The 14,883-nt window shown below is 33.5% G+C and overlaps 2 protein-coding genes across 4 annotated transcripts; both read right to left on the bottom strand.

Annotated features, from left to right (window-relative positions):
* Nucleotides 1-59: 59 nt before the first annotated feature.
* LOC102626944 (cationic amino acid transporter 1) lies at nucleotides 60-2,918 on the bottom strand. Of its 3 annotated transcripts, none has more exons than XM_006468220.4 (2): nucleotides 2,795-2,918; nucleotides 60-2,193 (listed from the first exon to the last, which is right to left on the bottom strand). In XM_006468220.4, the coding sequence occupies exon 2, from the start codon at nucleotides 2,170-2,172 to the stop codon at nucleotides 418-420; it is 1,755 nt and encodes a 584-aa protein (XP_006468283.1). In that variant the 5' UTR covers nucleotides 2,173-2,193; nucleotides 2,795-2,918; the 3' UTR covers nucleotides 60-417. The 3 variants fall into 3 exon arrangements, with proteins under 3 accessions (XP_006468283.1, XP_015382567.1, XP_015382566.1); XM_015527081.2 differs by having other exon boundaries at nucleotides 60-287; nucleotides 385-2,851; XM_015527080.2 differs by having other exon boundaries at nucleotides 60-297; nucleotides 385-2,851.
* Nucleotides 2,919-5,704: 2,786 nt separating this feature from the next.
* LOC102626651 (cationic amino acid transporter 1) lies at nucleotides 5,705-10,066 on the bottom strand. The gene is made up of 3 exons (XM_006468219.4): nucleotides 9,890-10,066; nucleotides 8,981-9,390; nucleotides 5,705-7,314 (listed from the first exon to the last, which is right to left on the bottom strand). The coding sequence occupies exons 2-3, from the start codon at nucleotides 9,387-9,389 to the stop codon at nucleotides 5,906-5,908; spliced, it is 1,818 nt and encodes a 605-aa protein (XP_006468282.2). The 5' UTR covers nucleotide 9,390; nucleotides 9,890-10,066; the 3' UTR covers nucleotides 5,705-5,905.
* Between the last annotated feature and the right edge of the window lie 4,817 nt (nucleotides 10,067-14,883).

Genomic DNA, 14,883 nt, shown 5'->3' on the forward strand with positions numbered 1-14,883 from the left:
TGAAAAAACTTAATTGACCTAATAAAAATATATTCCGGTTATCCGACTATCATAGACCGTCATTGAAATCTACAAAATTATTGATGTATTAGAGATATATTGAGCCAAGGCACCAACGCCTTGCAGTGAGCCTGAGAGGCTTCCAGGTTCCAGTTACTATACAATAATTACTACTGTTTGTATGCCCAACAAAATAACATACAAGGTTTTAAATTTTGAGTTGTGTTGGAGCCTTTTGATTTGCTGCGTGGAAGCTGTTGATATTGTTGCATAAGATGCTGCCTCGTCTACATAAAACTAGGAAAATGAATAAAATGTTTGAATCCAGTCCTACGTTTCAATCCAGAATGTACAGCAATTGGAAGGGGAAAAAAATCGCCTTACCGTTAACTTTTCAGAAACCTTTGAAAACTTACACTAATTGGTAACCACTGCCTCCATGTTTGAAGCCTCAGCTGCTCTGTCAGTTTCCTTTGCTGCATCGTATGAAGCATGAAGTGCTACAAAAAGATAGTAAACGAGCAGGAGAAATGTCCATATCATGAATCTGACAAACGATTGGCCATCGACTGAACCCATGACGAAAACATTAACAGCAATGCAAGCAGATGGCAGCCAAGGAAGCAATGGTACTCCCCACATCTTAGGCTTTCTTGCTTCCTTCACGGTCAATTGCAGCCCCATTGTTGCAAGAAACCAAACTGGAACAGTCACTATGTAGCCAATCCATCCATTATCGCTAGTCGCCCAATAAGCAGATGAAGCAATAGAGGACGATATGATCAATGCCAAGAAAACAATGAGCTTCTTTTGGTCGCATTCCGAAGTCTCGCCGGCGACGTAGTATCTCCTTACTAGTAAAGCAAGAGCAACAAGTGAAAAGATGAACAAGGTTGATATTGAAAGAAGGTTAGCCAAAACATCAAGGCTTGTGAAGAATGCCACAACGGAGTTTGCAAGAGACATGACAACCGTGGCGTTCACTGGTGTCCCCGTTTTCCCATTGATGGCAGCAAGAAAGGGCGGCGCCATGTGGGTGCGGCCGATGTGAGTGAAATACCGAGCTTGGCCGATGACATTAGCCAGCAAGACGGTGGTCATACCCTTCAATGCACCCAATGCAACAATGTACTTTGCCCAGTTCATACCTACAGCTTGGAATGCTAATGTAAACGGTGCATCAACATCAATCTGAGAATAAGGCTGCATCAAACAGAGAGTTGCTGAAAGAACACAATAAACGGTGATAGTGATCACCATCGAGCCAATTAATCCAATGGGTATATCTCTTCCAGGGTTTTTAACTTCCTCCCCTAAAGTTGCAACCCCGTCAAATCCAACATAAGCAAAGAAGAGCACAGCCGAAGCTTTCAGGATTCCGCGGACACCATTTGGAGCAAAGATTGCATAATTTGCGGTATTAGCTTGAGTAAGACCAGTAATGAGGATGAAAATCAAAATTACAATATGTACAATGGTAGCAACAGAATTGAATCTTGATGATCCTTTCATGCTCAGACATGCGCCGACGCAAACAAAGAATGATACAATAACAGCAATTGGGTCTAAATGGCTGTAGTCTTCAGCAACAGATGATACATGTATCCGAAAACTGCCGGGATCATGATTGCACAATGTAGCAAAATAAGAAGTCCAAGACCTCGCAACACTAGCCCCGGAAACAACATACTCAAAAAGAATGTTTCCAGCTGCAATATAAGCTACGAAATCTCCAAGCTCAACTCTCAGATAAGCAAAGGAGCCTCCGGCTACCGGCAACTCAACAGAAAATTCAGTGTAACACAAGACTGACAGCAGTGCAGAAATACCTGAAATAAGATAAGATATAATGACAGCTGGGCCAGCAAAATTCCTCGCTGCTTCACCGGTGAGGACAAAGATTCCGGCACCCATTACAGCGCCGATTCCGAACCAAATGAGGTCCCACCAATTAAGATTTTTCTTCATTTCATGCTCACTACGAGCCCGCATTTGATGCAGCTCAAGATTATCATTAGAGCGTGTTAGCAGCCGGTCTTTCAGTCTTGCCCTTGTGCTGGCCAGGGCCTTGACATAATTTCCCCAGCTCTGAAATGACTCTTCAGGTAAAAAATCTTGTTTTGTGCATGCACATCCTCTCTTCTTGATTCCACTGCCATTGCCAGTCACCATAGTTGCCAGCTATCTCGCTTTCTGCAGAGAATTAATAGGGCTGAAAAAGTTGAATTGGAATTTATATTTGTTTTGGGATTTGCACCGCATAGCAGAGTAGTCTCGTGTGAATCACTAGATATGTACAAAGGATATTAATGAAAAAATATTAGAAAAGTGATTTGTGAACATTTAACTCGTTCTGAATTGGTTGGTACAGATGGAATTCAAAGCATAAAGGTCTGCTTTTGAGTTTTGACTCAAAGTGATCAGTCAATAAAAAGAGAAAACATAGGGATACAGATCCTGATGTGTGTGATTATTTTCATCATGTAATTAATTGTAATGATTTTTGTTCCCAAACGAAAATTAGAATAAAAAGTAGAAAAAGTATACAAGACATTTAATACAAATGAGCGATTGATCTTGATCTTGATCTTGGGTGCTTAACACATGACTACACATACGGTATCCGTCTTCGCTTTCAAAAAAATTGTTACGTGATACATAAAAGCCTAGTAGTTGAACTCGGGCTTAACAGGCGAAACAATTTCATTTGAGCGTACAAAAAATGAAAAGCAAAAATACAAACCAAGAAAAGTAGTTTACTAATACTAGCAATTGATGAAGGAGTGAAACGTACCAAGGAGTGGTTTGAAGAGGGATATGATATGGCTGATGATGAGAAATAGCCTGAGCCTGTTATATTTATATTGGTAAGTTGTTAGGCTAAATATTCAGAGATTGTCATTCACTTAACCCTAACTAATGGATTAACTTGTAGCCTAATTCCTGTGGTTCGGGTGAAAGCTTGAATGGTTCTACTCTTGGATGCCTCGATCATCCGAGTAATATTACGTGTACAGCGTCCTAATTTTTTTCACATATATTTTTGTATAACTTCTTTTCGTCTATTTTTATCTAATTTAATCTACTCTTTACTTTTTACTCATCCACTTTTTTGATGTCACATCTGTTTAGAGCTTGTAAATATTGGGCTTTCATACTTGGAATTCATTCAACTTGCCATGCAGATGTATACGTATAGTCCATTGATCTTCTTTGATTGTACATATGATAAGAGTCCATTGATCTTCTTTGATTGTACATATGATAAGTGATTAATTTAAAACCTATTTTTATTTCACTATATTTTTTTATTTTAAATCAACTTTAGCTATTTTTAAGATTTGATCGAGTGATTTTTAAGTATTTTATTTAATTAATTATTTAAAAAGTAAAAAAATAAAAGAACTGATTTATGCTTTATCCACCTCTCTCTCTTTTTATCTGTCTATATATATATATATATATAGACACACACATAAGTCACTGCCTTTCATGTAACTTCCATACTATTGGGTTTAACTTTTTTATTAAAAAAAAAAAAAACTCAATACAAATACGGTTGTTATCACAATATTTTTAGGGTTTGAGCTAGACACTTGTTTTAATTTTCCCCAAGAAATCTTAGTATTAGAAACTTTTGTTAGTTCGTTTGGCAAGAAGCTGAAAGGCACATTTTGTAATTGTTTGGCAGTACTTTAAAAAGTCATATAAACAAATGGATGCTAAAAGCCTGAAATATATATGATTCACCAACTTTTGTTCAGTTATTAATGGCGTCTATGAAAAGACAAAAAGAAAAGTGAGTGGAAACAAGAATATATAATTCATCGCTGATGCTATCTATATTCAATAATTCAACCAATAACTCGAAGAATATACACGTAACGACTATTCTAGATGGAAGAGAGGCAAATATCAATCCAACCTGCCTATGGCGTCTGGCAAGTTCCTAATTTATTCCGCCCTTTTTGGTTAATTGAAGAACCGAATTCCTTCTTGAACCGAATTCCTTCTTGATCATGCCCTTTTTTTCTTTATTTTAAGTTTTAACCTTCGTCATAATTGCCATATAAGGATCGATTCTATGCTTCTGAGATGATTACATGCATTATTAATGGCATTATTGAAGGAATATCAACCTATTGATTCTACACTGAATAACTTTATTTGATCAATCATTTTCTATCCATGCACTATGGAATGCATTAGAAGTTTATGCGGTCTATCATTCATTACTCTCTCTTTTTTTCTCAAAACAAAAAAGAAAAATATATGAACAGAATGTTAAAACTTAAAATTACACGTCGGGGTTGATCTGGATAAAAACCGAGATTTTTTTGGTAATTTTCTTGTAGTTATCTCGAAGGCGCAAGTCGCTATTATTGTGGCCCGAGTTCTTCGGACACGAGACGAGAGTGAGAAACCGAATCCTAGAGATCTTGTCAGCTAGTACAAGCATGATATTCCTTCCTACTTACTTATCCTGCAGGCCAGGAATAGTTCTCTTTCATAATCTCTTAACTTTATGCTATATTCAAGCTGCTGCTCAGTGCTTATATATGCTTTAAAACCAAATAGTAATACCATGTTTGTTGTTGAGGTGCGGAGGTGCGAAAAATTTTAACCTACAGTTCCTATGAAAAAAGAAAAAAAAAATCTCAACTATAAATAAAAATTAATAGAATATAATAAGAATTAATGATAGAGTTACAAACTCTTGTATAAACTTATGCTGCATAAATTTATTGGTCATATAAAAATATAAAATAATAATAATAATAAATCAGATGGGGCAAGAGGTATCTAAACCAACTAATTTAATTATGCTCACATCAATTGTAAAGGAGCTTGTAGTTCTATCATTGCTCATGTGATAAATATAATTTTAAAATAATTATTTTGACAAAAATAATAAAGATAAACTTTCAAGGCATGGTAGTCACTGTTCACCAAATATTATAGTGTTATAACTTTCAAGTTACAGCTGTCTAATCTTAATACTAAACATTATTTTGATAAAATTAGTTACGATTAGGCTCACTCTTACGGAAAACAAACTGTATATTAAATTGTTAAAAGTAATTGAACTCAAATGCAATTAGTAAACTGCTTCTCAATTGGGTGGTGGGCAAATATTGCAAAAGTCCAACGCTAACCTAAAATTCTAGATGATAAATTGGCATAAAATGTAAACAAGTCGTAAAAGCTTTACGATGGCGTAAATTATAGACGACATATCGACCAAGGATAAACGACATGTTTTTGTTTTATTTTTGGCATAAAACTTTGAACGACAAACAGTCAAATAATCATTCAACCATACAATAATGCCATGTCACATTCAGAATTGCCTAAAAAATCGAGAGCACTAATGCTGATCACCAGCACTAGTGAAACACACACTTTCATTGTCTTCTTGTCCCCATAGCTGTTATCTATTTGTCAATTTGGTATCAATTTGGTGCAGGCAATCCAAGGTTAATTCTCAGGATTACCAAAGTACATATGCAAATATCAACACCGATAAATCCGTAAAAATCGAGATGAAAAACAAATAAATGCAGAAACAACCTGCAAATTAATTCAGAGAGAGTCTAGAATATGTTGTCCATTGATGTGGTAACTAACTATCAAACTTTAACTTGGGCTTCAGAATAAGAAGAAGAAGATAAAATTTAAACAATTTAAAGAATAATAATAACAATAATAAACAACCATAAAACTTGAAATTTTCCATATCGACAACCATTTCTTGCCAATGGGTGAAATTCAAATTTTCCTGAATGTAAATACAGAAAGAAAACAATTGCTTCCCTAATTAAGAACCTAATCAATTAGTCCTCTTTTCATTTGAACATCAACTACACTCATTAATTCATCGAATTCATAAAAGATAAAAACTCCTCTAAGCACCAGGATTTGCAGAAGTATTATTAGGATCCGTCGCGGAAGAGATAGCACCACCCTCTTCCATCTGCTTCCAGGTGCCTCCAGCAGCCCTATCATTCTCTCCGGACGCCTTTGCTGTGTCGTAAGAAGCATGCAATCCGAAGAAGATATAGTAAAGCAATAAGATTACAGTCCAGACTCCAAACCTTGCAAATGATGCTCTATCGATTGAGCCAAGCAAGAAAATATTGATAGCAATGGAAGCAGATGGCAACCACGGTACCAATGGGACACCCCACAGCTTTGGAGCCCTAGCTTGTGGAACAAAAACGGCAAGATAAAGAGTACCCAAGAACCAAATTGGCACCGTGATGCAATAACCAATCCATCCATGTTTACTTAGACCCCAATAAGCAGCAGTGGCAATTGAAGAAATCAGAATCAGCAAAATGCATACAATGAGCTTGACTTGATTTGCTGTTGTTGTTACCCCACTGACATAGTAGCGGCGTACAAGAAGAGCAACAGCCACAAGCATGAAGATAAACAATGTGGAGATTGACAAAAGGTTTGATAATACATTGAGCTTGGTGAAGAAGGCAATAATTGCAGTGGCCGTAAGCATAACAATTGTTGCATTAACTGGGGTCCCGGTCTTCCCGTGAACCTGGGCTAACCATGGCGGCATCATGTGGGTTCGGGCAATGTGTGTCAAGTACCGAGCCTGACCAACGGCTGAAACTAGTAAAACTGTTGTCATGCCTTTCAACGCTCCGAATGCAACCACGTATTTAGCCCAATCCCAGCCTACAGCTTCAAATGCTACAGAAAATGGAGCATCAACATTAATTGCGTAATAAGGCTGCATAAGACATAAAGCTATGGCAAGCAAGCAATACGCCAGAGTTGTGACCGCCATGGAACCAACGAGTCCAATTGGGATATCTTTAGCTGGATTCTTGGTCTCTTCAGCCATTGTTGAAACAGCATCGAAACCAATATAAGCGAAGAAAAGCACAGCTGAGGCTTTGAAAACCCCACGGGTGCCAAAAGGAGCAAATGCCTTGTAGTTTTTGGTGTCCGCATTAGCGAAACCGCCTATGATGATGAAGAGAATGACGATGACGTGGATGATGGAGGCGATGTAGTTGAAGCGCGAAGAGCCCTTTGTGCTCACCACAGCGAGGATGCAAATGACAGCTGAGACACCAACAGCTATGGGGTCTAATTGGCCGTAATCCTCTGGCATGCTATGGACGATTATGCGGAAGTCCTCCGGTTGCTTGTTGCAGAGGGTGGCGAAGTAGGAAGTCCAGGATCGGGCAACGGCGGCGCCGCCGATGACATACTCGAGGAGGATGTTGCCGGCGGCAACGAAGGCGACGAAGTCTCCTAGCTCTACTCTTAAGTAGGCAAATGAACCACCTGCGTGCACAAGGAAAATTAAATTTATAGTTATTGAGCAAAATGCTGATATAACTGGATGGAAGATGTTGATCCAAAGAGAATTTTCACCTGGCAAATGAATAAAACTATTCTTTAAAATGACAAAATTAAAGAATACATCAAAAGTATCGTGTTAGTCATATAATAAGTAAATAATATTATAATATATATGTATTTATTTTGAAAAACTATCACATACAGTAGTGGTTATATTAAATTTAATAATTCATGTCATTCATATATTATTTAGTTATATTATCTTTGATATATTTTAGAATTTCTCCTTTAAAGCATTGTTTATGCAATTAATAAAATCGAATTTAAAAAAGAAAATAAAAATATTTCTCAAGAAAATTTTATAAGGGGAAAATTCTAGTGTGTAATACATGAAGACAAAATGAATTTCTTTTAGACGAGTAATACTATATAACCTAACAATAATGATAATTATTGTAATTAAACTTGTACAAATTAATATGACATATTCTTTTATTTTCTTTATTTAAATATGAGACATGTGACAGTAATATAATATTAACATGGGTTTGTGTAAATAAAATCATATAAAAAATTTGTATACGCAACATTACTCCTACCCAACAATTGGACGCTGTCAAATGATTAAAAATTTAAAATTTTGCCAAATCTGATCATGCAGTCAAAGCCCTACTCATAAGCAAAGTATTATCATATGAAGTTTTTCTATTCCCACGTCAAATTAATGAACAGGTCAAAGCACTGAGTCTCAAATAACACAAGCAAAGTATTTTTTTTATGCATATACCCAAAAAAAAAAAAGAAGAAAATCTTATTGTCTTTAACAGAAATATCTTATAAGATAAACAATTGGTGAAAGCTAAGTAAATATTAATTAATGGTAGAATATTACACGATAAACTAATACTAAAACGGGGAGACACAGGAGAGGAGTGTTAGCTCAAACTTTATTAATTGATCGTTGGAACTGTAAATGAAATCATTACTAATATAATACGTTGAAACCAAAAAGACAATATGAACATATAGAGTTTAAAATGGAGTTACTGAGCTTCACAAGAGTTACTATAGACGTAGGTTACGTTATCGTCTAATACTTTTTCAATTATGGGTTTAAATTACAAAAAACTTTTTTGCACGATAAGGCACCGAAACCTTCGAGATTAGAGGAGAATACTTATATTCAGTATATCTAACAGCGACATGAACATGACAGTCATAAATAATATGCGACGCGTATTAAGTAAAATAAATACCAAATGAATATTTTTTGCCCCAAAAAAATATATAAATATTTATCGCATACTAATTTATTGAAAAAAATCATGCTGTTAATTACTCCTCATGTCTTGACTTTGAGAAATTTTAGAATACCTCATATATACTACAATTAATTAATGCATGCATAATATATGTAATTAAATTTAATACAATCATCACTTGTTTGGTAATAATTCAAAATAAATATGCACATGTCATGATATCATTACTTATTATATTAATAACATGATACCTCAAATATATTCTAAAATTTCTCCATCCGTTTGTATTGCTTTTGACAACATCGGCATTCGGCAATATAATAAACAAATAAATTCATGAAAAAAAAATTAAGGAGCATAAATAAAATGAAAAAAAATTATCATACCTGCAACGGGAATCTCGACGGCAAACTCGGTGTAACAAAACACAGAAAGCATAGCCGAAAGACCGGAAACGACGAACGATAGAACGACGGCGGGGCCGGCTTCCTGACGTGCCTCCTGACCGGTGAGGACGAAAATACCGGCGCCAATAACGGCGCCGATTCCGAACCAAATAAGGTCCCACCACGTGAGAGTCTTCTTCATCTCATGTTCACTCCTTGCCTTGATCTCATGAATCTCGGTGGTGTCAAGAGATCGGGTCAGGACCCGATCCTTGAGCCGGAGCGGTGTCGCCTTCAGAGCTTGGACGTAGTTGCCCCAACTCCGAAATGATTCCTCCGGAAGAAAATCGTTCTTCGTGCACGAACATCCTCGTCTTCTAAGCCCTTCGTCTCCGTCGTTTACTCCCATTCTACTCCGACCGACCGACCAGACCAAAAAATATATATATATATCAACGAAATATTTATTTATAACTGATTTTGATGAGATTAATATTAGAAACTGTTACCGTGCAATGAAAAAGCTTGAACAGAATAGAATAAAACAACGACAAGGATTTATAAACTATTGTTATTCGGCAGAGGAAATAAGATACAAAAGCGCTTGTTTGTTGCTTTTATAAGAACAAGAGACTATGGGACAATTTGGAATCATTTGTTTACTTTTAAAAAAGAAAACAATTAAAACATCACAATCGTTAATTTGAAAAAAGAAAAAAGCACAAAAAATTCAATTAAATGCCGAATGCCAGATAATAATCATTACTTCGATCAAATACGAAAACAAACAGGAGACGTCACAGAATCTCCATCAACGGCTGAGAATTCTTAAATGAAAATTTATTAGACAAGGAAGGAGTAAGTCAAAGATTCCAGAACGAATTTCAAGAATGATCTAGGAAGAGTCACCTGACTGAGATGAGATTCGCCGGTGACAGGGAACTACACCGGTTTATCGGCGGAGAGGAGTTGTAGAAGAAAAGTAAAAATGGAAGTATTGGAGAAACTTTTACTAGATTCTGGTTTTCATGGCCGGAGTTTTCTTTTCCATGTTATGGAGGCGGGAAATACGAGATACCTCCAGATTCTGTGAATATATAGTTCGACTTATGTGTTAAAACTTTGGCATCACCCACTGGTTATAGCCGGTAAATCCTGAGAATTGAAGTAAGTCAACGGCACCCGTCGGTAACATTCTTTTTTGAGTTAACCTAATTATGTAAAATTGATATTAATTTTGAGATTATTTTTAAACATCAAATTAACGCAGAGAGAGAGAGAGAGAGGGGCGATATTATCGACCAGAGGAGAATGTATCCGGCCATGATCTTTGTGTTTATTCTGATTTTTTTAATCAGACGGCCGTGATTCCGTCCTGTAAGAGCGGCCAGCTAAGATTGAGGATACATGTACTTCAGTACTTGTGCTGCTACAACTGTAAACAGTTGGGAGATTTTTTTTTAGTATTAATTATACGTTAAATTATTGTATTGTATAAATATTTATAATTATTATTATAACAGATATTACACTGATATTTAAATTAAATATACATAACTAAAACTTATATTAGTACATTAAATTTATAATCAACTGGGAGATAATTAGCTGGTTGCGATCTCATTTTTCATTTTGTGCTCCGGGGGGACTGGGATTAGCCAATGGATTGGTGTGAAATTTGTCAATGTGCCGCCCTCTTGTGAACTGCGCATCCAGTGGCGTATCAAATTAGATCATTTTATTTAGGGATCATGATTCTCTCCTGATCTGATCACGTTTTGAGTAAACCAAATAATTAATGATTGGTTGTTAATAAAAGAAATTAAATATTATCCATACACTACTACTAAAAGACACATGACATAAAATCTTTAAAAGATTTGTATAGCTCAGATCAGGAAAAGATCTTATTCCTTTATTTAGAGATAATTATCTCAGTTCAGGCATACGGATAAATAAATAGAGATACTATTTTTAAAACGGCAATAAGATTGTCAATTTACTACTACGCGAAAGTCACAAACCGTAGAACTTCAGCTTCCAATACTTTTCAAGAAATTTTATTTAATTAAACGTTTTAATTTAGTTGGAATTCTAATAAAAATAGGAGCTTAAACAGAAAAAAAAAAATTGAACTACGCACTTGAACTTACATTCCCATGAAAGTCAATTGATTTGATGACACTTGATTACTCTTAAAGCCATTCATCTTACAAAGAATGCAAACGTGTTGATAATGCTTTTTTTGTTTTCCCTAGGAGGATTGATTCATGTGTTGTTTGATTGATTGATTTTAATTTAATCAGATTCCTCCAACAGTACAGAAGTAACATAGTAACTGTTTGTAAGTCATATAATTATGAATTCTATTAATGTATATTCTAGTACATGATTTTGGAAAAAAAAGTTTATTAATTAAAATTCAAGCAATATATTCACAACGCTTGTCATTGTTGTTCGATAACGTCAAATTTCATATTTCCTTATAACTATTTGTTATCTAAATATGTTATAAATATCTCGTAAGAAGAAAAAAATGAGAAGAAGAAATAGACCTACTTTCTTTCAGCCTGAGTTACTGTAATCAACACTGCATACAAGGCATTCGTTGATCTTATCATCATCAACCGCATGGTCAATATCCTCAAATAATTAAAAAAGTAAAAAGAAAATAGTGGAAGAAATGTTATTTATGAAATGTTAAAGACCGTACTTAAATTCACTAGAGTTTGCCCTAGTGGCTAGAGCCACTCCTGTGAGAAAATTGATTCAAGTCCCCATAAATATATTGTAGAGATTTAATTTAAATTTCATTTTTTAAAATTAAAGTGAAGGTAATATTTTTCTTAAAAAGTAGAGTTTAATAATGTGATATAAATTAATCTCAATAATTATATGATTGTAAATATCATGAGTAATAGTATTTAAAAAAAAATTACTTAAAGATTTCAGTCAAAAAAATTTGGGGCTTTTCCCTCTTATTAAAGACGTAGTTGGTGTGTGTTATTTAGGAAACGCACACTCACGTTTGAAGACGATAATTTAGGGTGCGTTTGGTATTGTTTTTTAGTTGATGTTTTTTATGTTTGTTTTAGAGAAGGAAAATGATGTTTTTGATGTTAGATTTTTTAAATTGAAAATACATTTGGTAGTTTATTTTCAAATAGTATATGAAAATGAAAATAATAAAAATGCGTTTGGTTGCTTGTCTAAAAATAAAAAAATCAATAAAAATTTGTTTGGTATAATATTTTATAAAACACAATTTTCAACTATTACTTATTCAATAATAGTATTTTTTAATTGGTCTATTATTATTATTAATAATAATTTAATAAAATAAAATGCAAATGAACCTAACTACAACTTTTTATTTCTTTATGAAGTAGTTTATTTGTGGGCAATTCGAATTTACAATAAAAAAATACTATAAAAATGTCAATATAGATTATTTTTTCATCCACATATAACTAATTATTTGCATGTCTATAGCAATAACCACTAGTTAAAACATTAAAGAGAGAAAAAAATCATCATACTTGACGCAAATAAATCATATCACATTGCTTCCAAACTAATTTTTAATTACATTAATTTAGTCTTTGATCAAATAAAATAAATTTATAATTATCACTCTATATTATTTTTTATAATTTAATAATTAAAAATCGAACATATATTATGTAAATTATTTTTATCCATGGAAACATTTTTAGGGGATCATGATTCTCTCCTGATCTGATCATATCCTGAGTAAATAACTCAATCACTGATTGGTTGTTAATAAATAAAAAAGTAAAAGAAGTTAAATCGTACCCATACACTACCACTAAAAGACACATGATAAAAAATCATTAAAAATTCAGTAATATTCAGATCAAGAGAGGATCATGTTCCTTTTTAGGGAGCTTACAAAGAGAGAGAGAGAGAGAGGGGGATTTTAGTAAAGAAAGAAAAAAATTAAATGAAATTTGTATGTGGATCCCAAAGAAGACAAATCCCGACACACCTCCCTTATTTCAACTTGTTTTTGTCTAGTGTTCTCTTAAAGTTGGAATTTGACGTTCTCCAACTTTTCTTTATAAATGTTAGAGAACGAAAACTTTTCGTTTTCTTTGTTTTTAATTTACTGACATAAAACTGTCAACTAAATAAAATTTCTTAATTTTTATTCTTGAAAAACGAAAAACATTAAGTGAAAAACGTTACCAAACACACCCTCATAGTAGAGCGTTGACTGTAAAACGCGTCCATAACTTTTGAATTGTAAAATGGGCTCTGTTTGACTTAAAGAGATAGGGGTAGGAGCGTGAAGCAATAATCAAACCAATGTGTAGACTTTTATAAGGATTATGGGTAAAACTATGGGCAATATGTCAATTGTTTGACATATTTGGAGTTTATGAGAGGAGTGGGCAAATGGGAAAGGACTTTGGGACTCGGGATTTGGAGGCACTTGGCACTTGCTCAACTTGTTTGTGATCGGCATCCGTTTGACTGCGACGTGTTTTTCATATACATAAAAAATAATGGATTTAATGAGAATTATTATATGGGAATTATATACATACACACCACCGTCTACTGATAACATTTTATTAGTTTGAAGTTCAATTGTTGTCAATTAACTGCAACTTACATACAGCTGAACTAAAATTAGTTTCTCACGATTATTAAATTATTTGAACACAACAATTTAGAGATATAAAGAAATTATTTTTAAATTATTGCATATTACCGTTAATATAACATAACAAGGTCTTGTCAATTATATTGTTATTTATCCTAAATTTTATGGTTATATGTATACTGTAAATATTAACATTGAAAATTCTAATCGGTATCATAACTCTAATTTTACTTATAGATAAATATGATGAAATTTTATTAGCTTTGTTAGATATAAGGATGCAACGAATCGTCTCTACATTTTATTTTTAATTAAAAACTAGTGCATATCTTCATTAAAACACTTCATTTTATTTTTCAGTAAAGAATGTCCCCTAATCCTTAGAGTCAAAGTTTCGAGTCCCCTCAAATTGTATTGTAACATTAAAAAAAAAAAAATTATGATAGTTGGACTTCATATTGATTGTATCAAGATAGGCCTTAATAGACTTCTTTATGTTATATTTGTATAATTTGTAATTTAATATTAAAAAAGTTTTAAAGAGCCGAGAAGTAAAACTATTATAAATAGATTTTTTTCCCTTCTAAAGTTATTTAACTAGACATTAGTTTGAGTCCAAAATTATAAATGTACTTAAGTATTTTCAAAGGAAATAAATTTAAAGGTTTCCAGTAAAAACAATTTCAACAACAAAAGTAAAGATTGACTTTTCAACAAGAGAGTATGAAAGCATTGAAAAATAATGTGAAAGAAACACAACGTTAACACGCTTCAATCCACATAAGTGACACTTAAATAATTTCAGCTGTTTTTTTTTTTTTTTTTTCCAAAATAACTTCAATTGTTAAGACTTGAAAGGACAATAATTGAACATTTTCAACCATAGAGCATTAATCATCTAGATCTAGTTACAAATTCTAAAAAAGGGGCAAGAAGATAATATACTAAGATATTTAATATTTATTTAAAACTCACGCATTTTTTTTTTATAAAATTTTCGCTTCCATTATAATTAATAGCATTTGTAATAACATTTGACTTTTTTGGGGGGGAAAGAAAATTGACTTAAAAATCAATAACTAAAGCTGAGCCGCCAAGATTTTGATTCGGTTGGCTCAATCTTTGACCTTTGAGTATTGATACGAAACGTGGAAGTTTCAGCAGTTTTTTTTTTTTTTTTTTGACAAGAATCTAATTAGAATCCGGCATTTTGAAATTAAAATTCTTGAAAAAGGAAATAGGCATGGTCGCTGGCTTGGACAGTATACTTTCC

The sequence above is a fragment of the Citrus sinensis genome, chromosome 2, assembly GCF_022201045.2.
Source record: "Citrus sinensis cultivar Valencia sweet orange chromosome 2, DVS_A1.0, whole genome shotgun sequence".
Classification (NCBI taxonomy): Eukaryota; Viridiplantae; Streptophyta; class Magnoliopsida; order Sapindales; family Rutaceae; genus Citrus; species Citrus sinensis.